At 40.4% G+C, this 27,102-nt stretch overlaps 1 protein-coding gene across 2 annotated transcripts; it reads left to right on the forward strand.

The window, feature by feature from the left end:
• The first annotated feature begins 1,278 nt into the window (after positions 1-1,278).
• Positions 1,279-26,897, forward strand: LOC308509621 (uncharacterized protein). 2 transcript variants are annotated; one of them, XM_081077865.1, is made up of 3 exons: positions 1,279-1,403; positions 14,873-14,999; positions 24,400-26,897. In XM_081077865.1, exon 3 carries the CDS (start codon positions 24,407-24,409, stop codon positions 25,850-25,852), a length of 1,446 nt encoding a protein of 481 aa, XP_080933991.1. In that variant the 5' UTR covers positions 1,279-1,403; positions 14,873-14,999; positions 24,400-24,406; the 3' UTR covers positions 25,853-26,897. The 2 variants fall into 2 exon arrangements, with proteins under 2 accessions (XP_080933991.1, XP_080933990.1); XM_081077864.1 differs by having other exon boundaries at positions 1,347-1,403; positions 14,873-15,262.
• The last annotated feature ends 205 nt before the right edge of the window (positions 26,898-27,102 follow it).

Raw genomic sequence — 27,102 nt, forward strand, 5'->3', positions numbered from 1 at the left:
ACAGGACATGATGAGGCCAAAAAGGAACACCCACGGAGCCATAGATAGGGGAGTCACACCACTACAGTCTCGCTGGCAGCTGGGTTGGAGACACAGGAGGCAGGAGCCACACGATCTGCAACCCGCCGTCCACTTGTCTCTGCCAACCGACCTCACTTGCTAACTGCAATCTGCCTCTCTGCAATCCATAATCCACACTCCATCACACACCACCACCTTGCTAGCTTAGCCACGGCAGTTATATCAGTGGCTAACGGCTAACCGTTAACAGCCGGTGGCCAACTAGTCACAGCTGATGACCATCTACTACCTGAGCCAGCACCTTTCTATGTGAGGCCGAGAGCCTGGAAACTGCTCGCTGGGGCTCTGTCCCCACAAACCTCTATTTAGATATATGATTTAAAAATATTTCCTACCATTCAGTAGTTTGTATTTTTATTTTGTTGGTTTTCCTTGCTGTGGAGAAGCTTTTTAATTTGATGTAGTCCCACTTGTTTATTTTTACTTCTGTAGCCTTTGCTTTTGGTGTTGGATTCAGAAAATCATCACGGAGATCTATGTCAGGAAGCTTATGGCCTGTAAGTCCTACTAGCAATTTTATAGTTTCAGGTCTTACTTTTAAGTCTAATCCATTCTGAGTTCATTTTTGTGTATAATGTAACAGTGCTCCAGTTTCATTCTTTTGCATGTGGCTATCCACTTTTCCCAACACCATTTATTGAAGAGACTGTTCTTTGCTCATTGTATATTCTTTGCTCTCTTGTCATAAATTAACTGACCACATATGTGTAGGTCTATTTCTGGGGCATGTTTCGTTTCATGGATCCACGTGTCTGTTGTTGTTGTTGTTTATTTGTTTGTTTGCAAACAAAGATCACAGTTCTATTTGTGGACTCCCAACCTATGCCACCCCCTCACCCTGGAGGACCTCAGACCTTCTGGTCCCAGTCTGGCCTGGCTTGGGCATCCCTCTTGCTCTGCACAAGGGTGTCCCTCCATCTGGAAACTGACTCTGGAATGCCTTGTGCACTCCTGTGTCCCTGGGTTCAGAAAGAGCTGCGCGAACACCACTGTCCTTGTAGGACCAGGAATAAGTTTTGTTTAAAAACAAACGTTCTGAAGGACAGGTCCCATCCACTTGCTGAAGCTGGTTCTGTTAAGCCATATGACCTCTTGTCCAGGTTGTCACTCAGGAACAGGGAGGCGGGTCCTTGTGAACTGTCCAATCAGGGGAGAAGCAGGTGAGGCGAGCGGGGCGACTCTGCAAACCGCGTGGACGCCCTTGGCTGCGCTCGAGTCCGGATATTACCTGCGGTTAACGGTCCAGTTCTCTCTACTGCAACGTCAGTCCCTCTGTGACTGCGCCGGCCGCTGGACCCGGGGACCCCAGACGCCGGGAAATGGTGAGTGTGCGGGGCCGGGTGTCCCGGGACGGAGACGAGGGGCTCGTTGGGACGGACTGTGGCAGACAGACGGACCTTCCCGCCATCACCTCCAGAGTCTGCGGACCGGAGTCCCCCAAGGCTCAGATCTCAGTCCCTTCCGACTCCCAGAGTGGCGGCCGGGCAGGCAGCTGGAACCTGGGCGTCCTGTCACTGCGCGCGGAGACTTCGCTACCTGCCCTCGACCCTCTCTGGGCAGCTCTGCGCCCACAGCCCCGCGTCCCCAGACAGTGCGGTGACCACGGGCAGGGTAGTCAGGGGACAGTCGTGACTCGGGCTCCGGGGTTCGTGGGTGGGAGAACCTGTGGTTTGTGGGGGTCCCTAGTACCTCCTTTCTCCCCAGGGGGCGCCCTTTTCTCCTGAGTTTTTCAAACATTTGGGAAGCAGGGTCTCAAATCCATGACCCTGTCCTCCCTTCCCATCATCCTAGGGGTGGCAGTAAATCCCTAAATTTCCAAGTCCCTCCCCGCATTCCCAAACGCCAACATTCAAGCAGCAAGCACCAAAATCAACTATTGATTTGTCCTCCGTGCTTTTCAAACACCCAATATTTTAATTGTTTATCCTTTCCCCACACTCAATTGATGGCTGTTTTAATGGGCTTTATTTTTTGTCTGTGGATATTTCACACGAGAGAAAAGTAGCGAATAACCTGGAACTACATTGTATGAATTCCCGGTTCCTCTCCCCACAGGACCTTCCCTGGGCACGTCCTATGGGGGGAAGTCCTTTGGGTAGAGGCTCCTCTTTGGAAACTTTCCTGGGTGATCTCTTCTGTCAGCACTGCCCCTCCCTGGGTTTGTCACCTTGAAAAGATTTATTTCCTTTTTCTCCCCGTCTCCATTTTTCAACAAATGTAAAACATATAATCTACAGATCTTGAAAGGCAGTATAAGAGATTGTCAAAGACGCATCAGAGGTATTATAAATTTCAGGAAAAAGTACAACATTCCATATTACATTGCATGTGTTAAAAGTTGTTTCCTCCGGGCGGTCAGGTGGCTCAGTTGGTTGGAGCGCGAGCTCTGGGCAACCGGGCTGCCGGTTCAATTCCCACATGGATCAGCCAGCTGTGCCCTCCACAAGTAAGATTGAAACGGACAACAACTTGACTTGGAAAAAGTCCTGGAAGGACACACTTTTCCCGATAAAGTCCTGTTCCCTTTCCCCAATTAAAAAAAAAATCTTAAGAAAAAAAAGTTATTTCCCCTTTTTTTCCTCTTCTGAGCGGGTTAGTAGTATTCTAAGGTCTGTTCTTTTATTTTGGGTAAATTCAGATGGATTTCTAGAGCTTAAACTTACAGACCAGAAGTGTTTAAGTATGATTAATAGTTAATAAAGCAATTTATCATCATGGAAATAATAAACACCTTTTTTTTTCCTTTTTGGAATGCAATACATACTTGTAGGATTTCTTGTTCAGCCAGCAAAGTGCCTTACAATTTTCTTCCCTTTTTTCCAGGAAGACTGGGTTTGAGCATTTTTGCCAGATGGTTCAAACACTGGGTTTGTGTCAATTAAAATATCTATGGTGGTCCAGAGCAAGTCTAGTAGGGAGCAGAGGCCGGTGGTCAGACCCAGGTTAAGGCCCCTTGAGCTGCAAAGGGAAGTACTTGAAGGCTCAGTGGTTCTCCTGGGGAGTCTCCCCTGCAGGTGTCCTACCTGCTCACACCCACCTGGAGGGGCCTTCACACTGAGAGAAGCTGCAGCCCTGGAGGGCTGGGGGTGCAGGTGCCCATGTGTTGGGGGTAGGGCAGAGGGGTGGATACCCCTTCTGAGGTTGTGGTTTCTTAGGTTTACACATTTTTAGACGTTTCGTTTGAGTTTTGCATCCACCGTGTAGGTGCGCTCAGAGTGCAATCCGCACAGTGAGAAAGTCTGTGAAGATCAGGTGCGTTTATGATTTGAGAGTTCATTTGGGTCAGAACATTACACTGAATCCAGCTGAGAATTTCCTTACTGTGAGATGAAACCTGAGAGGGAGCCTTTTTATTGTTCCCTGGGGAGAGAAGGGTGTGGGAGCTCCCAGAGTTCACTCTTGGGGCTGCTCACAGGTCCCTCTCCTCCTTCCCCTGGGACTGACCCACTCCAAGGGCTTTGTCTCAACCTGGAGAGTCTGGAATGTGGAACCTTCTGAAAGCAGCTTTTCTTTTGTCCTGTGGAAAGCAGACTGCTCATCTGAGCAGATTCCAATACTCGTGTTTCTTTTCTTTGGATCCTTTATCGACTGAATAGTGCAGCCCTTTGGCTCTGGTTTCCCTGAGCACTGTGTAATTTTATTACCTGTGTTAGAAATAACATTTTTAGTTTCTTGGGCTTAAAAATGTAAGTTGATTGAGAGAGACGATGTTGGTAAAGCAGGTAAATAGTGGAACTAAATAGACTTTTTTGTTCCTTTAAGGCTAGAGAACCTCAAGATGTGAGATGAATGTTTTTAAGCTCTCAGGTCCATTTTTCATTTTTACATCAGTGTTTGTATGTGCATGTCCCTGGAGAACATTGAAATTTAAAAGGCTTAGGTAGTTGAATTTCTATTTTAATTCTTATATAAATCTTTGAATATCCTACTATCTTTGGGAGCATAACTGAAATCCCTATTGCAGTATAATATGCTACTTATTCTAAAAATAACACCAGTGTGAGATATAGGGAAAGGACAAACTAGGGTGCAACTTGTCATTTTAGTTAGCAAGAATTTTGAAAATTTTTATTTTATGTGGCATACAGTTTTATAACCATTAGTGTTTAAAGAAATTAAATCTTACAATGGTTTCTTATATACAAAAGTTAAAATTAAAGACATAGTAAAATGTGGTGTATATAAATTTCTCTGTTTATTTTAAATGAATTTGAAAGAAAAGTCTAACTTAAGACTCACTGCCCATGTATCTTGGTCCCTCCAGCGCTGTTACTCCAGCTACCCCCAAATACATTTTTGATTATTTACCAAACTTTCTGTTAGTGTTTCTTTACATAAAAATGAGCCATTGAGAATGCCTGTTTTTCCTAGCCATGTTTGTCTGGTAATGAGCAGTCAGACTCCACATTGTTTGATATTTGCTGTGGCTTAAGCCTCTCCCTTCCTTTCCAATGTGTCCCCACCTGGACAGGCTGAGGGAAGTCCAGTGCTCCCTCCTCTGGCACTGTCACATTCCAACACACAAGCCCCTGCCTGTGAGCAGGACTTGCCCAGGCCCCGCCCCTGACAAGGATTCTTTGCTGGAACTTTAGTCAGCCTCTGAGCCTCCTCCCAGGCCTACCTGTGCACTGCTTGTAATACCCAGTTTGGGGAGGAACCCTGAAGCCAGGTGAACCAGAATCTCCACCCTCCTGTCTCATCCCCCTCCATTATCTGATCAGGTTCCCCTTCCTGCACCATCTGGCAATGTCTGATCACCCAGGCCTGTCTGCCCTAAGAATCCTGTTAGGTCGGTTTAGCAGGAACCCCCAAGCCTCGGATTTTTCTCTTCCTAATTTGCCATGCACTGACCCCCACCTGCTGTCTGGCTGTGAATTCCCACTTGTCTTTGCTGTACTCAGAGGGGAACCCAATCTCATTTCTCCCCTTTGGAAAATCCCACCAAAATGGTCTGTATACTTAACGCAATGGTTCTGATAAAACCTGCCTTAAACCATCTTTGACAAGTGGCACTGAATATTTTTTTTCTGTAGTACGCTCCAGCTATAAGATCCCAGTCCATTCTTTTTTTTTTTAACTCTCTCAAGCCATTTCAGATCTGCTTTAGAGCCCCCCCTCCCCCGCAACCTACCCCCATACCTCAATTATGTGAGTCATAAGCCTTTTCCTAACCTCTGTGTGTGGGGGGCGGGAGGTCACTATGCAGGTGACCATAACACTTGGCACTGTGAGCAGCATGTTTCAACGTGACCACCTACCTGGGTCTGTCTTCTCTTGCTCTGACTTGCTCACCTGCTCTGCTGCCTGATGGCGGCCGCACTGTGGGCTGCTGGGTGCTGGGGAGCTGGTGCTGTGAGCTGTGCTGCCCCGTGGGGCAGTGTTGACCCCACCAAACCCCAGTTCTATGTGAAGTCGACCAGAGTGGGCAGTTTCGAGAATTTCTAGGCATTTGGGAGCAGGTGTATGGGGTTGGTCCTCTTTAAAGTGGTCATTGCTCAGTGTCTTTGCCAGAAATTATGGATATGTCAAAGTTGTGACAGAGGCTGAATTGGCCCGGACATACCCTGGGGATTGTGGTGGGAGAGGGTGACCACACCCTGTGCAAAAGGTGGGCCCATGGGGTGGTTACTCCTGAAAGAGCAGTTATTTAAAAAAAAAAAAAAAAAAAAAAAAGGTGAGGGGATAAGATGGCTGGCTGATCTACATAATACCAGAGGGCTCCCCGGGTTCCTTCAGTGCCTCTGCTGCTGCTGCCCCTGCCTCTACTGCAGCCCAGATCCTGACCCTCAGGGCTGTTGGGGACAACACCCATGGCCTCACTGGGGCAGGATGAAGGCATTAGTTCAAACCTGACTACAGGTTAGGTTCTTATACTCTATAAAGCAACCAGTTGTCATGCGGCAGACTTCCAACTTGATGACACTGATTTGAGGCCCTTAGAGGAAAAAATATAACAATACGAGTGTAAAGAAGACACCCTCCCTGAAATATATTTAGGAAGGAACTTAAGATCAAAACAAAACAGGGAAGACAGGAGGGAGGGAACAAGAAAAAATAATATTGAAACAAAGGTCTACAATTTGATCAAATTGAAAATCTAAAAGATATTCAAAGAATTATACAGCACAAAAGATCAAGGGGCACTGTTTGGTTTGGGAGCCTCTATAACATGCGTTCCGAATAATTTTGTCATCCATTGTAATGCACAAACCCTCATGCAAATAATCAATACTAGCTCTCAAATTATAGTTTTATTGGGCTCACACTAAATATAAATAAGTTATCCCTAATAATGTTAAGGGACTTACTAAATATAAATTAGGGGACAAAAGTGTATGTCTCACCTTAACCATCAGACAACTCTTCTCTTGCCTAAATTACCCGTTGTCCTGAAGTATCACATAGTGAACAGAGAAGCTCTGAACCAATGATTTATAAACTGAAACTAAGCTGTGAAGCCAACTTCCCAATTGGCTTCACAAAAAGGGACCCCACAGCCCTTACCCCCTAGCTTAGTTACGTAATATGGCTCAGTGTATATTAAAAAGGGCTTTGAAAAATTGAAACAATCATATAAAACTTAGTGAAGAGGTGATTACCCCCAGTGCTTCTCCTTTGAACAGCTGAATTTGGCCTGTTCTTAAACTTGGAAAGAAAGAGGAATGACACCTCACAGTGGATTACTGCAACCCGGAGGCTTTGATCGCACCAAATAAGCCCCTATCCACAGCACACTTTACTTCTGATTTTATCAATTTGAATCTTTTCTCTTTTTTCTTAGTCTAGCTAAAGCTTTGTCAATTGGGTTTGTATTTTCAAACAACCCACTCTTAGTTTCTTTGAGCAGTTAGTTTTGTACTTTCATATATTTTCACGTTACTAATTAATCTTTTCATTTCAGCTTGACAAAATTGCCATAGCATTTCTTGCAAGGCAGGTGTAGTGGTGATGAACTCCTTGAGCTTTGGTCCTGTTTGCAGAAGTCTCTCTGTTATTGATTGCCAAGGGACAGCTTTGTTGTATAAAGTGTTTTTGGGTGGCAGTTCCTTTTTTTCAACACTTTGTGTATATCATGCCAGTCTGACAAGTTTCAGCTGAGAAATGTGTAGATAATGGGGGTTCCCTCGTATGTGACACATTGCTTTTTTTTTGATACTTTCAAAATTCTCTTTGTCTTTGATTTTTTAATAATTTGCTCATAATGCACCTTGGTGAAGCCTTTTTTGGGGGGTTTAACCTGTTTCCAGATCTTTGAGATTCATGTACCTGGATGTCCACATCTCTCCCAAGATTTGGAAACTTTCCAGCCATTGTTTTTTTAAACAAGCTTTTTACCCATTTTTCTGTCTTCTCCTGGGATATCCGTAATGTTTATATTATTTCTTTTGCTGATGTCCCCTGAATCATGTAAGCTTTCTTCATTCCTTTTTAGTCTTTTTTAAAAATCTTCTCTATCTGGATCATTTCAAATGACCAGTTTTCCAGTTTCATACATTCTTTCATCTGATTCATCCAGTCAGTTCTTGAAGCTCTATTACATTTTTCATTTCATTTGTTGTATTCTTTAGGACCAGGATTCTGTTTTGTTCTTTATGATTTCTATCTGTATGTCAAATTTCTTATTTTGTTCATATATAGTTTTCTTGACTTCGTTGAGTTGACTGTCAGACCTTCTTATGAAGACCTCTGAGCTTCCTTAGAATGATTATTTTTAATTCTTTGTCGGGCAATTTGTAGATCTCCAGTTCCATAGGCTAGGATACGGGAAAATCATATGTTCCTTTACTGGTGTCATTTTCCGTGTGTGTTCCTTGAAGCCTTGCATTGCTGTGTTCACATTTGAAGAAGCAGTCACCCCCTGCAGTCTTTACTGACTGACTTTGGGACAAAATAATTTTTAGGCACAGCCAGAGGAACGAGTCGTGGGAAACCAAAATCAGTCTATTAGAGTTTATTTGGCGTGTTTGAGCTGCGGGAGGTCAGGCTAGAAAAGACCATAACCTCTCCGAGCAAAAAGGAATATGGAGTTTTATAGGAGGGGGTAAACAAGGCTGTTCCCCCTTCAATGCTTCAGTGGGTTTTCGTTGCATTGTCTCTCACAACAAAGGTTTTCGGGGTATGACTAAGCTCTCCAGTTCCACATTCTAGCCCCCAGGCTGCTGTCTGGACTTCCCAGCCCCACTGATCATAAGTCCCTAGCTGACAAACACAAGCCAAAGTACAAAGCAAGACAAGATGGCTTTTAGGATAAGATGGTTTCTATATTCCAGGAGGCTACTCCAGGCCTAAGGCAAATACAAGCCAGCAGGTATAAGGTACAAAGCGAGACAAGATGGCTTTTAAGACAAGAAGGTTTCTGCTCCAGACCTAACTATGGCCTAACAATAATTTTCCAGGTAGTCCACCAAAAGAGGATTTATTTGGCAAAGGAAAAAACAAAAACCACTGCAGCAGTGTAAGAACGTACACTCCCGGCTACCCACATACAGCATTCTGCTCCTCTCCTGGAATGGCTGCTATATATGCGTGTCGTGCGGGGTGTCAGGCGGGGTCTCTGCTCCCGCTCCCCACATAAGAACGCAGGACACGGTGAGGCCAAAAAGGAACACCCACGGAGCCATAAGTAGGGGAGTCAAACCAGTATATTCTCACTGGGGGCTAGGCTGGAGACACAGGAAGCAGGATCTACATAATCTGCAACCCGCCGTCCTAATAGGAGTCCGCGCTTGCCAGCCACCATCTTCTTGCTAGCCCCCATTTCTCTGCTAGCATAGCCACAGCAGTTTATTAGTGGCCAATGGCTTACGGGTTACAGCTGATGGCCAGCTAGCCACAGCTGATGGCCATCTCATCACAGTTGATGGCCATTTACTACCTAAGCCAGCACCTTTCTATGTGAGGCCGAGAGCCTGGAAACTGCTTTCTGGGGCTCCATCCCCATAATGAGGTTGGACAATTAAGTTCACAAACTTGTTGCAATGCTGTTGCTAACCTTTTTTTGATATTAGAGGGATTATTCATTATGAATTTGTACCAACTGGACAAACAGTTAACCAAGCTTACTATTTGGAAGTGCTGAAAAGGCTGCGTAAAAAGTTAGACGACCTGAACTTTTTGCCAACAATTCATGGCTCTTGCATCACGACAATGCACCAGCTCACAGGGCACTGTCTGTGAGGGAGTTTTTAGCCAGTAAAAATAACTGTATTGGAACACCCTTGCTACTCACCTGATCTGGACCCCAATGACTTCTTTCTTTACACGAAGATAAAGGAAATATTTTTTTTAAATTAATTTTATTGGGGTGACAATTGTTAGTAAATTTACATAGATTTCAGGTGTACAATTCTGTATTACATCGTCTATAAATCCCATTGTTTGTTCACCACCCAGAGTCAGTTCTGATAAAGGAAATATTGAAAGGAAGAAATACTGATGACATTCAGGATATCAAGGATAATACAACGAGAGCTCTGATGGCCATTCCAGAAAAACAGTTCCAAAATTCCTTTGAAGGGTGAACTGGGTGCTGGTGTCAGTGCATAGCTTCCCAAGGGGAGTACTTCAAAGGTGACCATAGTGATTTTCAGCAATGAGGTATGTAGCACTTTTTCTAGGATGAGTTCCCGAACTTAATTGTCAGACCCCATATAACTTCCCTGCAGGAAGTTGGAACCATAGAGTCTTAACAGGAAGTCAAGACTTGAGAGTGAAAGGAAGACCAGCACCGTCCATAGACCTCCCAGCTCCCAGCTTTCACCAGTCAGCCCCGTAGGATTCTGAGGCTCTCACAGAACTTTTCTATGGAAGCACCTGATTGATGTCTCTTGTTCCCTCTTTAGGAGGAATTCTTAAGATTGCATGCCTTCTCTGGATCCCTCAAAGCCAGGCCCAACCCACACCTCCCCACCCCTGTTTGTTCTCTTGAGGGTAGTCCCCTGAAATGCTCAAGTTTGTGTGTCTTCTTACAATCCCACTGAGTTGAGCCAGCTGAATGTGTGTGAACTTGAGATATTGGAGATTTGCACTCCCCATCTGGGGCAGGCCCTGGGAGCTGGCATGGGTGGGCAGGAATGCGGTGTGCAGAGCTCCTGGTGGAGTCACCAACAGTTACTTGCATCTGTAGCCATTTGTTGAGTTTTGAAACTTGGTTGCTATGTGTGTCCCTGCAACAATTCCGTGCTCCCAGCCTTCCAGACACTCACCTGTGCTGATCCCCTTGGTGTTCTTAGTGAGAGGAGAAATCAGTGAGCATCTTGGGCAGTGTCCTCACCACTGGGAAAGCCAAATGTTCAATCAGTGTGCTCTCACTTTCCCCATGGGGCAAGCCAGGGCCGAGGTTGTCCGATAGGCAATAAGCTGTGCCACCTTTGGAGCGGGGCGGGGGTGTGATGCACGTAAATTAAACCTGTTCTTACCATAGTCATAGTGTCTGTCCTCAGATTTTTTGCTCTATTAGTGTGCGGGTACTTCTCCATTGGATTCCCATACTTCCACAAAGGTACTCATCCTTGGTAAGTTGTCAAAATCAGTGCAGTGTGGTGAGATGATGGTAGAAAACCCCTCTTTCACCATCTTGCTGACATCACTCTCTCATTGACTAATATTTTATTTAGAAGTGTGTTCTCTAATATCCAAATATTTGGGGGTTTTCCAACTATGGTTCTGTTATTGACTTCTAGATTAATACTACTGTGATCTACAAGCATATCGTATGTGAATTCTCTTTTTTTCAAATTTGTTAAGGTGTGTTTTGTGTCCTAGAGTGTGGTCTTTTGTGATGAATCTTTCATGTGAGTCTAAGAAGAATGTGTGTTCTGCTGTGTTTGGATGAGGTGTTGAATGGATTTCAGTTAAATCCACTTATTTGATGGTGCTGTTTGACTATTCCTTCCTGATTTTCTGCCTGCTGGGACTCCTTATTATGGATGGGTGTGGGTGTTGAAGTGACTGACTCTAATGGTGGATTCATCTTCCTCACAGTTCTGTGAGTTCTGTGAGTTTTTTCCTCACATATTTTTGCCCCTCTGCACACTAAGGACTGCGATATTCTCTTGGAGAACTGACCCCTGTATCATTATGTAATGCCCCTCTTTATCTCTGTGAAATCTCCTTCTTCTGCTTTGTCTAAAATTAGTACAGTTATGCCAGCTTTCTTTTGTTTAGTGTTGGCATGATATATCTTTCTCCATCTTTTATTTTTAATCTGTCTTTATATCTAAACTGTGATTCGTGTAGACAACATATAATTAAGTCTTATTTTATTATTTAGTGGGAAAGTTGTTGTCTTTCCTTTGTTTATTTAGACCATCAACTTTGAAAGTGACTATTGATATAGTTGGATGAATATCTACTATATATATATATTTTTACTGTTTTCTATTTGTTGCCTTGTTCTCTGTTTCTCTTTTATCTTCCACATTTCTTTTTCTTTCTCTGCCTAAATATATCTAAAATATATTTCACTTCACTTTTTTTTCCTTGCATGATTTCACAAAGAAATTTGATTTAATTGTAATCTTTGTCTTTTGATAAGTTAGGTGTTTTCCCCTCTGGCTTTTTTCAGTATATTTTCTTTGTCTGATTGTTGTCTAGTTTGAATATGAGATAGTTGGTTGTGGGCTTTTGTTGTTTTTCATGTTTAACGTTATGTGAGCTTCATAGATTGACAGTTTGCCATCTATCATTAATTGTAGGAAAATCTCAGTGATTGTTACTTCACTAATTTCATTCTGCTTTTTTCTTTTCTTCAGGTATTCCCATTATATGTATTTAGATCTGTGTAAAACAGGTTGTCCCGAGATTCATGGATATTGTGTTCTATTTTTTTTGTTCTTTTTTGGCTTACCAATAGACTACTGAAATTGATTTTTTAAAATTTTATTTATTTATTTATTTATTTTGAATTCAGGCCGTACTAGGAACAGAGTATTTGGGGCATTTTTCGCAATGCTGTGTTTATTTTCTCTTTGCCAATTTTGGAAACACTGGGTTATCCTATGACCCAAATGCTCTGATGGATCCAAGAACAGAAGTTCATTTCAACTTTTTTCACTCTTTTCCTAGTGAGGTGTCAGGGATGACAGCTTCTAAGTTACTTAAATGCCAGACCTGACACCCGAAGTCTCTGACTCCATTTTTCCATCATTGACTGCTGACAGCTTTTAAGCTCCATCCCTCTTCCTTCCTCTTGTGCCTCACATCTGTACAAGGTGACAAGAAAGCCTTACTGTTCCCTCATTTCGGGTAGGAAGTGATTGAATATACACAAGCTCCCACTCTTGTGTGTGAACTCTCACCCTCGCCCATCCACTAACCTCAAAATAAAAACAAATCTGTGCACCTTCCCTTCCTCTCTCAGGCTATTTCATGCCTGCTTGAGAGGCCTACCTTTCTCACCCCAGAGACCTCAGTTATGGAATCAATAACCCCTTTTATATGTGATCAAACAATACAGTGAATCTTTAAATTAAAAAAAATTATTACAGTAAAAGACATGTTGCCATTAATCCCCCTCAAAATACTCTCCCTTGCTTAAAATACACTTATCCCATTGTTCTTGCCACTTTTTGAAGCAGTTCTGGAAGTCCTCATTTGTGAGTGTCTTTAGTTGCACTGTCATGGCTGCCTTGATATCCTGAATCATTTTGACTTTGGGGAAGAGCCAGAAGTCTCACGGTGTCAGATCCAGTGAATAAAGTGGATGAGGACATACCGTAATGTTTTTATTTAACATAAATTGCCATATACCACAAGCGATGTGTGCCACAGAGCATTGTCATGATGGAGGATGACTTATGGCAACTTTAAAACACACCTTCTCTAAATTGTAGCTCACACTTCCACTGCACCAAACAAGTTGAAACTTGTCACATGCTGTTACTAATGTTCAATGCACCACTTCCCATATTGAAGTTCCCTGCCTTTCCATTGGATAGCACTGGGCAGCAACATTCACCATATGTTTTGATCACAATGGAAAGGCTCCAGCCATACATCGCTTCTGGTATGGCAATTTCTGTCAAATAAAAACATTATGGTGTATCCTCATCCACCTTATTCACCAGATCGTGCAACTTTTGGCTCTTCCCCAAAGTCAAAATGACCATGAAAGGTAAACGTTTTGAATCAATCAGGACATCAAGGCAGCCACGACGGCACTACTAAAGACACTCACGAAAGAGGACTTCCAGAACTGCTTCAGAGAGTGGAAGGATAATAGGATAGTGAGGGTATTTTGAGGGTGATTAATGGCAATGTGTCTTTTACTGTAATACATTTTTTAAAATTTAAACATTTGCCGTATTTATTGATCACACCTTCACACCCTAGTGGCCAAGTGAGGTGTCATCAGTTGAGGGATTCCCATGCTCAGGGGCTGAGCTCTCATGCTCCTTTACACCCCCCGGGAGCTGGGACATGACAGATGAAGGGCGGGCAGCCTCGAGGGTGCATGGTCAGGAAAACTTCCTCCTGACTGGGGAGCGGAGATGTTATGTTCTGTTGGAGGAAAGCACTGCTGACACCTGTACGTATTTTATAATCATGAGCAAATTTACCACTGAACCGGTGTGGATGTCAGTGAACTGTCTTGCAATCGGCAGCTTTTAACCTGTTCCTCAGTGTCAGCAGCGCTCAGGACAGACTGTTATTGTTCTGCTGGAAAGAGCGCTTCACACTTATTATTATCTCAGTGTGTGTGCCTATGTGTGCCAAAAGTTGGCAGGAAGTGGCCCTGAGACACCTAATTAGAAGGATCTTGGGACCTAAGTTGTCATGCCTTCTTCCTTGTATCTGAGCTCAAACTTCCAAATAACTTTCTAGACTATGTAATTGTACAAACAGAGGAAGAACTGAGTCTGTGATAAATATTACACAAGGTAAAAGCAGTGCTTCCCCACAAGTATATTTGTATTCAGCCAGCTGCACGTGATTACAGGCGTACCTCGGAGATATTGCAAGTTTGGTTCTAGACCACTGTAATAAACATAATCAATAAATAGTCACACGAATTTTTTGGTTTTCCAGTGTATAAAGAAGTTACATTCATACTGCAATCTATTAAACGTGCTATAGCACATTAGTGTACATACCTTAATTTCAAAAATACTGCTAAAAATACTAACCATCATCTGTGCCTTCACTGAGTCATAATCTTATTGCTGCCGGAGGGTCTTGTCTCAATTTTGATGAAAACGCAGTATCTCCCAAGTGCAATAAAATGAAGCTCAATAAAACGAGGTATGTCTGCACTTCAAATGGTCTGGAGGGCTTTAAGACAGTAAAGCCAGCTAGGCTTTCTTAAAAGTTGGATTTCCACAGGCTTCTCACACTCTTCGTTTTTTTGGTGATGGGAATAGCAGAAAATGCTTCCCATTCTTTACTATATTTTTATTCATTGAAACCTCATGTAGATGTGACTCTGTTTTATGGAGTGCTGTAAATGGTGGGGAATAAGGAAGGAGATGAAAGAATTTTACTCAGAAGAATTGATGGTTTTAAAATGATAATATGAGTTTCACTTATATAGCATTTCTGTCATTTCCAAGGTTGTCTGAACCCTGTCATTTCAAAATAAAAATGTAACCACAGTAAAAATATGTTGATAACTTCCACGTATGATGATGTTAAATTTATAAGGAAGTAAGTGTGGATAGAAAGTTTCTGATGATTAAGTCATAAAGCAAATGTTTGGAGATGACAGAATCATACGTAACCATAAATGGAGTCTAGATGCGCAGTGCTGTCAGTCTCTCCCATCCTACTATACACATATATTGGGATGTTTTAGGACTCATTGACCTTTGAGGATGTGGCTGTGACCTTCACCCTGGAGGAGTGGGCTCTGCTGGATTCTTCACAGAAGAAACTCTACAGAGATGTGATGCGGGAAACCTTCAGGAACCTGGCCTCAGTAGGTAAGGATGACAAGTTTCCTTCATTTTGTCAGTTAGTGGACAATTATTTCTCACCCACCAACATTGTTCTAATGTGTAATGTGGGCAGGGAGGCCATTGGTCAATAAACTGGGCATGGTCACAGCTCATCATAGAACTAGAACGTATGATTTTTGTAACATTTCTGATACTTTGGAATCAGTTTTCTGGGTCTGCATTTTAGGGGAAAAATGGGAAGTTCAGGACATTGAAGAACAGTACAAAAACCAGTGGAGAAAACAAAGGTGAGTCACAACAATACAAAGCAGTTTCTCAGGTGAGAAATTTGCGATGCTACAAAATTTTAAAAAGAAGCAACCAAAACAACTCTTGCTTCAAATTTCTTACCTCTCAGAAAATTTTCACCAAATTTCTTTCTTATATATGACATAGATATTCAGTGTTGTAAAATAATTCACTAGGAAACAGCATTCATAAATGCTATATATAAATATCACTTTTTTGCCGTTTTTCTTTCTTTTTTTAAGTATAGTTGGTATACAATATTAATTATATTAGTTATATTAGTTTCAGGTGTATAATATAGTGATTCAACATTTTTATAACTTATGTGATCACCCCACTAATGCTGGTAATCATCCGTCACCATGTAAAACTATCACAACATTATTGATTAATCCCCTTCAGCTTTTTTCCCATTCCCTCACCTCCTCCCCTCTGGTAACCATCCCTTTGTTCTCTGTTTCTATGAGTCTGCTTTTGTTTTGTTTTCTTTGTTTGTTTTTATAGATTCCACATTTAAGTGAAACAATATGGTATGTGTCTTTCTCTGTCTGACTTATTTCACTTACAGTAATACCCTCTAGGCCCATCCATGTTGTTGCAAATGGCAAGGTTTATTCTTTTTGGTGGCTGAGTAATATTCCATTATAAATATATACCATATCTTCTTTATCCATTCATCTTTCTATGGACATCTAGGTTGCTTCCATATCTTGGTTATTGCAAATAATGCTACAGTGAACATGGGGTGTATATATCTTTTCTAATTAGTATTTTCATTTTCTTTGAATAAATACCCAGAAGTAGAATTAGTGGGTCATATGGTAGATCTGTTTTTAGTTTTTTGAGAAATTTCCATGCTGTTTTCTATAGTGGCTGCAACAATTTGCAATCCCACCAACAGTGCACAAGGATTCCCTTTTCTCCATATCCTCATCAACACATTATTTGTTGACTTTTTGGAAATAGTCATTCTGACAGGTGTGGGTGATATCTCATTGTGGTTTTGATTTGCATTTCCCTGATGATTAGTGATTTTAAATATCTTTTCATATGTCTGTTGGTCATTTCTGTGTCTTGTTAGGAAAAATGTTTATTCATGTCCTCAGCACATTTTTTTTAACATGTATTAATAGTTTATTTTTTGTTGAGTTGTATGAGTTCCTTATATGTTTTGGACATCAACCCCTTATTGGATATATCATTTACAAATATTCAGTGTGTTGGGTTTTTTTGTTCGTTTTATTGATGGTTTCCTTCACTGTGCAAAAGCTTTTTAGTTTGCAGAAGTCCCATTTGTATATTTTTGCTTTTGTTTCCCTTACTCGAGGGGACGTATCCACAAAGATACGACTCAGACTGATGTCATAAAGTTTACTACCTCTTTTTTCTCCTAGGAGTTTTATAGTTTCAGGCCATAAATTTAAGTCTTTAATCTATTTTGAGTTTAGTTTTATATATGGTGTAAGAGAGTGATCCAGTTTCATTTTATTGCATGTATGTGTCGTTTTCCCAGCACCATTTGTCGAAGACACTGTTGTTAATCTGTTGTATATTCTTGCCTCCTTTGTCATAGATTAGTTGACCACATAAATGAGGGATTATTTCTGGGCTCTCTATTCTGTTCCGTTGATCTATGTGTCTATTTTTATGCCAGTACCATCCTGCCGTGTAGTACAGTTTTAAGTCAGGAACAGTGATAACTCCCACTCTATTCTTCCTTCTCAAGATGGCTTTGGCTATTTGTGCTCTTTTGTGTTTCCATTTAGATATTGTAGGATTATTTGTTGTAGTTCTGAGAAGAATTTCATTGGTATTTTGATAGGGATTGTATTAAATCTGTTGATTGCTTTGGGTTTTATGGTCATTTTAATAGTACGAATCCTTCCAGGAGAACAGTGTATATCCTTCCATTTATTTGTGTGCCCTTCAGTTTTTTTCTTAAATGTCTTTTGATTTTCCAAGTACAAGTCTTTCACCTTGTTGGTTAAATTTATTCCCAGGTATTTTATTTTATTTTCTTTATGCAACTGTAAATGTGATTGTTTTCTTAATTTCTCCTTCTGATTTTTCATCATTAATGTATAGAAATGTGAGAGATTTCTGTATAGTTTGTATCCTGCTGTTCTACTGAATTCTTTTTTTTAAATATTATTTATTTAATTCAACTTATTGTATGACTTTTGGCACCCAGATAGCATTTAGGTCTCCCTTAAATAAATTAAACTTCTCATCTGTACTGAGTTATTTGGCAAGAAGTGCAAATAGAAGAGAAAGGGAGGGATGAAGAAGAATTTTGTAATGTATGGAGCTGTGAGTGCAAGCACTTCATTTTTGCCTCCCCCAAAATGACCATCACCTTCATGACAATATTCATCCAAGGAATCATTCAGCCTGTACTTTTGGTCTGTGGTCCCCCACAGCCACCATCCATGGCCTGGGCCTTTGGTCATCCTCCTTTGTCTGGGACTGGTTCTAGCCTGTGTGGATGCCTGTGAACATGGCTAATAGTTCCCCTGGGAGGAGAGCGGGCAGGGCAGGGAGAAGGTAACTATTATCCATGCACCTCTGAGGTTCTGCCTTTCTGCAGAGCAGATGGGAGGGCCCAGGTCCTACCAGATCCTGGCAGTGCACTGAAAGACTAGCCAGAGCCCAGCCTGTGGTGGTAGTGGGGTGGGAGGTGGGGCATTCTGGAGGAACACCCAAGTAGAAGAAACTGTCACCTCAGAACCAAATGATGGGGTAGGGTCCATATGAAGCAGGGGCCCCAAAACAGTCGTACTGTGGCCCTAAGTGCTACCAGGCAACCAAGAACATAGGACAGGTAAAGAGGGAGGGAGGTGAAGGCAGGGATTGGAAAATGTTATTTATTGGGGCGTGTGGAAGAACTGGAGTGAAGCAAATGCCAGCCACAGTTTTGGATAGTCTAAATGAAAAGGGGACAATGTTAAAATATCATTAATCCTGGGTGCTAGAAAGAAAATCTATATATTCATATATCTATGTATGTATATGCATATGTATCTGTAATTTTTCTAAAACAGCACTTGGTTTGAGAACCCCCTCTGCCATTGGCCAATCATGGGACCTTGAACATGGTATATAACCTAACTGCAGATAATAATTCCTCTGGACCCGACTGGGAAGGTTTTAGTGCTGGTCCAAACTCAGAGCACAGGAAAAGTTCCCTTCCACCTCACTCCCTCAGAGTGATTCTCTATTGAATTCTTATATTCTATTAGTCATTTGGTTGATTCTTTAGGGTTTTTTATATGCAGTATTATGTCATCTGCAAGCAGTGGCAGTTTTGCCTCCTTTCCAATTTGGATCCCTTTTATTTTTCTTGTCTGATTATTGTGTCTAGGACTTTACAATACTATATTGAGGAACAGTGGTGAAAGTGGACATTCTTGTCTTGTTTCTTAGAGGAAAAGCTTTCGGCTTTTCACCATCAAGTATGATGTTAGCTATAGGCTTGTCTTGTATAGCCTTTTTCTTTTTTACTTTATTTTATTTTATTTTTTTAGTTTCAGATGTACAAAACAATGCAGTAGTGAGACATTTCACCCCTCACAAAGAGATACCCCTTTCCCCCAATCTATTGCCCCTCTGACATTGTATGTATCTACTACAATTCCATTGACTCTATTCCCTATGCTGTCCTCTATATCCCGTGACTATATGTGTATATATTAAATTATAGCTGACATGCAATATTATTCAACTTCAGCTTCAGGTGTACAGTGCAGTGGTCAAGCATTTACACCATCCATGAATTGGTCTTCCTAATAAGACATGTGCCCATCTGACACCCTACAAAATATTTATAACATTATTGATTATATTCCCCAAACTGTCTTTCATATTCCTGTGGCAATATTCTAGTTACCAATTTATGCTCTCTAATCCCCTCCCCTTCGCCCTCATCCCCACTCCCCTCCCTTCTAGCAACCCTCAGGTTTTCCTCTATATCTCTGAGATTATTTCTGTTTACTTTGCTCATTTATTCAGTCCTTTAGATTCCACATATAAGTGAGATCATGTGGTATTTGTCTTTCTCAGACTGACTTATTTCACTTAGCATAATGGTCTCTAGGTCCATCCATATTGTTGCAAATGGTAAAATTTCATTCTTCTTTATAGCCGAGTAAAACTCCATTATATAAATGTACCACAGTTTCTTAATCCAGTCATCTACCGATGGGCATTTCAGTTGTTTCCAAGTTTGGGCTATTGTAAATGGCATACATAGCCTTTTTCAAATCGAGGTAAGTTCCTTCTATGCCCACTTTGTTGAGAGTTCTTATCATAAATGGATGTTGAATTTTGTCATGTGCTTTTTCTGCATATATTAAGATAATCATGATTTTTTTTCCCTTGGCTTTGTTGACATGATGAATCTTGATATAATTTTTTTTGCAGATGTTGAACCACCCTTGCATCCCCGGGAAAACTCCCACTTGATAGTGTGTATAGTCATTTGAATGTACTGTTGAATTTCTTGGGAACTTTGGCATCTATGTTCATCAGGAATATTGGCCTTTAATTCTCTTTTTCTAGAGTATCTTTGTCTGCTTTTGGTATCAGGATACTAGTGTCCTTGTAGAATGAGTTTGGAAGCACTCCTTTGTCTGCAATTTTTTGGAATAGTTTGAGAAGGATTGTTCCTAATTCTTCTTTAAATGTTTGGTAGAATTTACTTATGAAGTCTTCTGGTTCTGAGCTTTTCGTTTGCTGGGAGTTTTTTTATTACTGCTTCAATTTCATTGCTAGTAATTGATTTGCTCAGGTTCTCTGGTTCTTCCTGGTTTAGTCTTAGAAGGTTGTATATTTCTAGAAATTTATCCATTTCTTCTAGATTGTCCAATTTGTTGGCATATAATTTTTATAATATTCTTTAATGATCCTTTGTATTTCTATGGTGTTGGTTGTAATCTGTTAATTCTGATTTTATTTCTGTTCTCTCTCTTTTGCTTGAAAAGTCTTGCTGAGGTTTGTCAATTTTATTTATCCTTTCAGAGAACCAGTTCTTAGTTTCACTGAACTTTTGTATTGCTTTTCTATTTCATTTATTTCTGCTCTGATATTTATTATTTCCTTCTACGTTTGGTTTTGTTTGTTCCCCATTTACTAATTCCTTCAGGTATAAATTTAGATTGTTGGATATTTTTGCTTCTTGAGGAAGACTGTATAGCTATAAACTTTCCTCTTAAAACTGCTTTTGCTGTATTCCATAAATTTTGTAAGGATGTGTTTTCATTTTCCTTTGTCTCAAAGTAATTTTTTGTTTCCTCTTTGATCCATTGCTTGTTTAGAAGCATGTTATTTAATCTCCAAGAATTTTTGCAGTTTTTTCCAGTTTTCTTCCTGTAGTTGATTTCTGGATTCATATAATTGTGGTCAGAAAATGTGCTTGATATAATTTTAATCTTGATAATTATAATCTTGATTTAATTTTAGTCTTGAATTTATTGAGGCTTGTTTTGTGGCCTAGTGTGTGATGTACCCTGGGAAACATTCCATGTGCAGTTTCTGGATGAAATGCTCTATAAATGTTTATTAAGTCAAACAGGTCTCATGTGGCATTTAAGGTCATTAATTCCTTATTAATTTTCTGTCTGGATGATCTATCCATTGAGGTAAGTGGAGTATTAAAGTCCCCAACTATTATAGTATTACTGTTATTTTCTGCCTTTATGTCCATTAATATTTGCTTTATATACTTGGGTGCTCCTATGTTGGGTGTGTAGATACTTACAATTATTATGTCCTCTTCTTGGATTGACCCCTTTAAAATTATGTAATGTCCTTCTTTGTCCCTTTTTACAGTCTTAAAATCTATTTTGTCTGATATGAATCTGCTACACCAGCTTTCTTTTTGTTTCTATTTGCATGGAGTATCTTTTTCCATCCCTTCAGTTTCACTCTGTGTATGTGTGTCAATCTAAAGCATGAATCACAGTGAATCGACTATCTAAAAAGCTAATATGGAGGTTAAAATAAAACAGTAGCAAAATTAACTATAACTACAACAAATAATCAGGAGATACACAAAAGATAAAACTACATAATCGTACATAGATGGTTGTGGTTTTTAATCCATTCTGCCACTCTATATCTTTTGATTGGAGCATGCAGCCATTTACATTTAAAATAATTTTTGATGAGTATGTGCTTATTGGCATTTTGTTGATTTTTTTGGCTGTTTTTGTTCTCTATTCTTTCTTTTGATCTCTTTTTGATTTGTTGATTTTCTTCAGTGTTTTCATTGGATGCCTTTCTCTTCATTTTTTGTGTATTTTTTATGTTTTTGTTTTATGGTTGCCATCAGCTTCGTGTATATCCATCTGTAGATCTGTTTTAAGCAGATAATCATTTAAGTTCAATTGCAGTCTAAAAGCACATTTTTACTCCACCCTCCACTCTGTTTTTGATGTAGTTTTATCTTTTTGTGTATCTCCTGATTGTTATAGTTAATTTTGCTACTATTTTATTTTAAGCTTTATATTAGCTTTTTAGATTGTTGATTCACTGTGATGATTACACATTTGCTTTTACCAGTGGAAATACTTTTTCCTTTCCTGTATTTTTTTCTTTCTGGTTATGACCTTTCTGCATAAAGAAGATACTTTAACATTTCTTGCGAGGCTGGTTTAGTGGTGGTGAACTGCTTTAGTTTTTCCTTGTCTGAGAAACTCTTTTGTCTCTCCTTCAATTCTGAATGATAGCATTGCTGGATATAGTATTCTAGGTTGTAGATTTCTTTCTTTCAGCCTTTTAAATACTTCCTGCCACTCCCTTCTGACCTGTAAAATTGCTTCTGAGAAATCAGCTGATAGCCTTTTGGGGTTTCCCTTTTATGTGATTATGTGACTTGTTCTTTCATTCTTGCTGCCTTTATGATTGTCTCTTTATCCTTAACTTTTGCATTTTAATTACAGAATGTCTTGTGGGTCTCTCTGGCTTCATGTTTGGAACTCTGCTTCCTGAACCTCGATGTCTGCTTCCCCAGATTAGAAAATTTTTCAGCTGTTATTTCTTCAAACATTCTTTCTTCCCCTTCCTCTGTTTCATCTCCTTCTGGAGAAGGAGAAGGGCCTACCATAATGAAATGGTAGGGCCTTGATGTTATTCCAGAGATCGCATATATTATCTGCATTTTTTAAAATTCTTTTCTCATTGTCCTGTTCTCATTGGGTAATTTCCACCATTTTGTCCTATAGGTCTTTAATCTGTTTTCCGTATTAACTAATCTGTCGATTCCTTTTAACGTACTCTTCATTTCAGTTATTGTATTCTTCATCTCTGATTTGTCTTTATTACATTTTCTCGTTCTTTGTTGAAGTGCTCTCTGAGTTCCTCCATTCTATTCTCAAGTTTGTTGAACATCCTTGTGACCGTTTCATTGAAATTTTTATTGGGCAAATTACTTATCTCCATTTCAGAGAAAAGCTCCACTTTTTTGTCTGGAGTTTTTTCTTGTTCCTTCATTTGGGGTATACGAGTATTCTTTTGTTTCTACAAAAGACTTTCTGTTTGACTTTCTGTGTTTGTTCCAAGGAATTAGATGAAATCATTATTTCTCCTAGTCTTGAAAAAGTGATCTCTTGTAGACAGTGTATTGAATAGTTTTTGCCTGCTGATTGTAGTTGGGGCTGGTGTGTGCACTGCCTCATGTGTTGTCTGGCCTGAAGGAGTAAGTTCCAGGTGCAGCAGCTCTGTGTGTATATGCTTCATTGCCCTTCTAATCCAGATGGTGCTGGCTGCTGTACATGGGGCTTCTGAGAGTGCTTTTGGCATACCCTGTTGTTTTAACTGTCTACTATCAGAGCAGGGAGTGGGCGGGGCTGCTTTGTGTACTTGTGTCACAACACCCCACCAGCACAGCCCCCTTCCCGGGTGATGCAGGTCTGCCATGTTTGCACAACTGCACTTTGCTAGTTCTGTTCCCTCTCTGGGTGGTGCATCTCTTTGTATGCTCATTCCACATTTCCGTGTGCCTGCCTTGTTGCTTTTATTGTATCTCATCAGAGCAGGGTCTGGGTGAGGCCTCTGTGTGTGTGCCAGACACTCTGCTTTTTCTCTGAGTTGGGCAGCCTTGCATACGCGTACAACCACACGTTGCTAGTTCTGCACCCTCTCCATGCAGGGCAGCCCTGCACGTGCACAGCAGCACCCCACTCACTCCACAAGGGGCAGCCTTGCAGTGGATACCACAAAGTTTTGCTAGCTCTGCACTTTCTTCAGGCGGGGCAGCCCCACGTATACGTGTAACTGTGTCCCACTATCTCTGCAGTTCCTAGAGGGAGAGTGTGTGTGCCACAGCATTTTGCTAGCTCTACACTCTCTTAAGGAGGGGTAGCCCCATGTGAGCTTCAAACTTTCTCTGTGTGAACTGTGTCTTCACACTTTCTCTGGAGAGATTAGCCCTGCAGGTGTTACCACAGTGTTTAGCTAGCTGTGCACTCTTTCCAGGTGGGAGAGTCCTGTGTGCACGTGCAGCAAAAGGAATGTGCTAAGCAGCACACTCCTGCAGCCTCTAGATCAATCTCCAGGTGGAGGGACCCTTGTATGCACACTATGGCACCCTCCTGTTTCTGTTGCATCCAGATCCAGGTGGGGTGGTTGGGGATGACTACAACATCCTGCAGGTCGACCAGAAAACCTGGGTGGAGCACATGCCCACTATCCACGTGCAGGAGAAATGTAAACAGTGGCGCTCAGTGGTTGCTCTGATCCTAGCTGGTTTCCTCACCTCCCAAAGAGCTCTAGTAGTTCCCTAACCTTTCCTATATGGTCTCTCGCTATTGCTTGTTATGCAGATGCTGTTCGATGGCTCACAGTTTTCTCAGGAGGAAGTGCTCTAAATGTAGGTGTACATTTGATATGTTGCGAAGGGGTGAACTCAGCATACACCTACCCTGCCATATTGGACCAGCCTCTGACTATTACTGTTTTCATAATAGCAAGCCTGAAGTTGTCTTACAGAGCTTTTAGTGTATTCAATTTCAAACCACATAGTTAATGCAGAAAAATCTACACTTTTCTATAAATCACAGAAAGTATAGTTCAAATATTCTAATAAACATAAAATCACTAGTAAAGAAATCCTTAATAATGTGCTTCTTGTTTTTTACAGAAGTCTTATGGCAGAAAGACCCTGTAAAGGGGAAAAGGATAGTCAATGTGGAGAAAACTTCAGCCTTCTTCCAAATCTCAATCTGAAGAAGAAAACTCCTCTAATACCATGGGAATACAGTGTGTGTGGAAAAGCCTTTAGGCATCATTTATCCTATAATAGGCACAAGCCCTCTGAGTATCAGAAATATAGAGAGAAGCCATATCAATGTAACGTATGTGGGAGAGCCTTCAGCTATCTTCAGTGTTTTGAAAAACATGAAAAAAATCATAATGGACAGAAAACTTATAAATGTGAGGAATGTGGAAAAGCCTTCATGTGCCTCAAAACCCTTCGAAAACACATGATAACACATATGGTACATGCTCCTTATGAATGTAAGGTGTGTGGGAAAACCTTCAGTACCTCAACTTCTCTTCAAATATGTGAGAGCACTCACACTGGAAAGAAGCCCTATCAGTGTAAACACTGTGGAAAAGCCCTTAGGAATTACCGAAGTTTTCAGAGACATGAAAGAAGTCACACTGAACAAAAACTACATGAATGTAAAAAATGTAGTAAAGCATTCAGGTATCTCAGTAATCTTCGAACACATGAGAGAACTCACACTGAAGAAAAACCCTATGAATGTAAGGAGTGTGGAAAGTCTTTTAGATCTTACAGTTCCTTACAACCACACAAAATGACTCACACAGGAGAGAAACCCTATGAATGTAAGCGATGTGGAAAAACATTCAGATATTACAGGTCTTTACAAACACATGAAAGATCTCACACTGGAGAGAGACCCTATGAATGTAAAAAATGTAGCAAAGCATTCAGCGATCCCAGTTATCTTAGAAATCATGAAAAAATTCACAATACAGAGAAACCCTATGAATGTAAGGATTGTGGAAAAGCCTTCAGATCTTCCCGTTACTTAAAATCACATGAAAAGGTTCACACAGGAGAGGAACCCTGTGAATGTAAGGAATGTGGAAAAGCCTTTAGATCTTCCCGTTATTTAAAAACACATGAAAAGATTCATACGGGAGAGAAACCCTATAAATGTAAGAAATGTGGAAAAGCTTTCAGATCTTCCAGTTACTTACAAACACATGAAAATTCTCACACCAGAGACAAACCCTATGAATGTAAGAATTGTGGAAAAGCCTTCAGATTTTACAAATTCTTACAAATACATGATACCTCTCACACTGGAGAGAAACTCTATGAATGTAAAAAATGTGGTAAAGCCTTCAGGTATCCCAGTAATCTTCAAATACATGAAAGAACTCACACTACAGAGAAACCCTGTGAATGTAAGGAGTGTGGAAAAGCCTTCAGATCTTACAGTTCCTTGCAAATACATATAAGGACTCACACAGGAGAAAAACCCTATGAATGTAGACATTGTGCTAAAGCCTACATTTCTCACAAATCTCTTCAAAGACACATGAAAATACATGCTTGAAATACACCTTGTCAGTATAAGGAATATGGGAAAGCATTCCTTTGCCTTAATTTGTGTGTCAAAGACACAAAAGATTGAACTGGAGAGAAATCATATGAATGTAAACAATGTAGTAAAGTCTGTGCAGACTAGAGTTCCTTACAAAGACAGGAACAAACTCACACTGGAGGAAAAACCCTATGAAAGTAAGGAATGTGGAAAAGCCTTCACTTATAACACAACCTTATGAAAATCATAGATTGAGTGCACACTGAAAAGAAACAATATAAATATGAAGAATGTGGGGAAACCTTCAGCCATCCCTCTTCCTTCTAGGAAGGCACACTGGACCAAACCTGTTGAATGTAAATACTGTCAGAAAGACTTCCATTGGACCACATCCTTACATGTAAAACTCCCACTGAAAAGCAAAAATGTAAATAACATGAGAAGGCATGAGAGAAATTAACTCATGTTTAATGTTTCAGAAAACTTTCGACATTAAAGAGTTGTTATTAAAATGTTAAATTATATTTACGAAGTCTCTTTCTTCAAGTGTATCATTGGAAACTGGATTTCTACAACAGTAAACACTTGAAATATTCAGGGGTTAGAGGCCTGACTGTCCATGCAGTCAAAACTCCATGTGTAACTTAAAGCACGTCCTCTGCCTATACAGATTCCCAATAATTATACGTGGACTTTAATCCAAGTGTAAGTGCACCCATGCAGTTCAATCTTGTGTTGTTCAAGGGTCAACTGAAATTGCTTTCAGAAATTAATATTGGGTGAGATAATACAGTGAGTTGTCTTTCAATAATAGTACATAACGTTAATAGGTAGCAATTTTTTTATTAAATCTATTATGTCTTTTTACATTTTGAAGCCTGTTGGATTCCTGGGTGAATTCAAGTGAATTTCTAATATGCAATGAGGTTTAATGTTTTTTGATGTCTTATTTGTCTTGTGTTAAAAGGCCATTGGAAAATGACAGCCCCTGGATATATTTAGTCCATTATATGTATTCTCTCTTTCTTACTAAATAAACCTTTTTTTTTGAGGGGTGACGTGTAAGAGCCGTTTTCCATTTTCCTTCTAATAATCAGTTGGGAGTAAATTTTTATGTACGCCAAATTTATGAAATAATATATTTTCATGCAAATTACTTTCATGTTTCTTGCTTTTTGCTTTTCCCTTGACTAGCATTTGGTGAACAGTTTTTTTTATTTAAGAAGAGAGACCTGTGATAAGACTTAAACTCTAGAGTTGGA

Source organism: Rhinolophus hipposideros, assembly GCF_964194185.1.
Source record: "Rhinolophus hipposideros genome assembly, chromosome: 16".
Lineage (NCBI taxonomy): Eukaryota > Metazoa > Chordata > Mammalia > Chiroptera > Rhinolophidae > Rhinolophus > Rhinolophus hipposideros.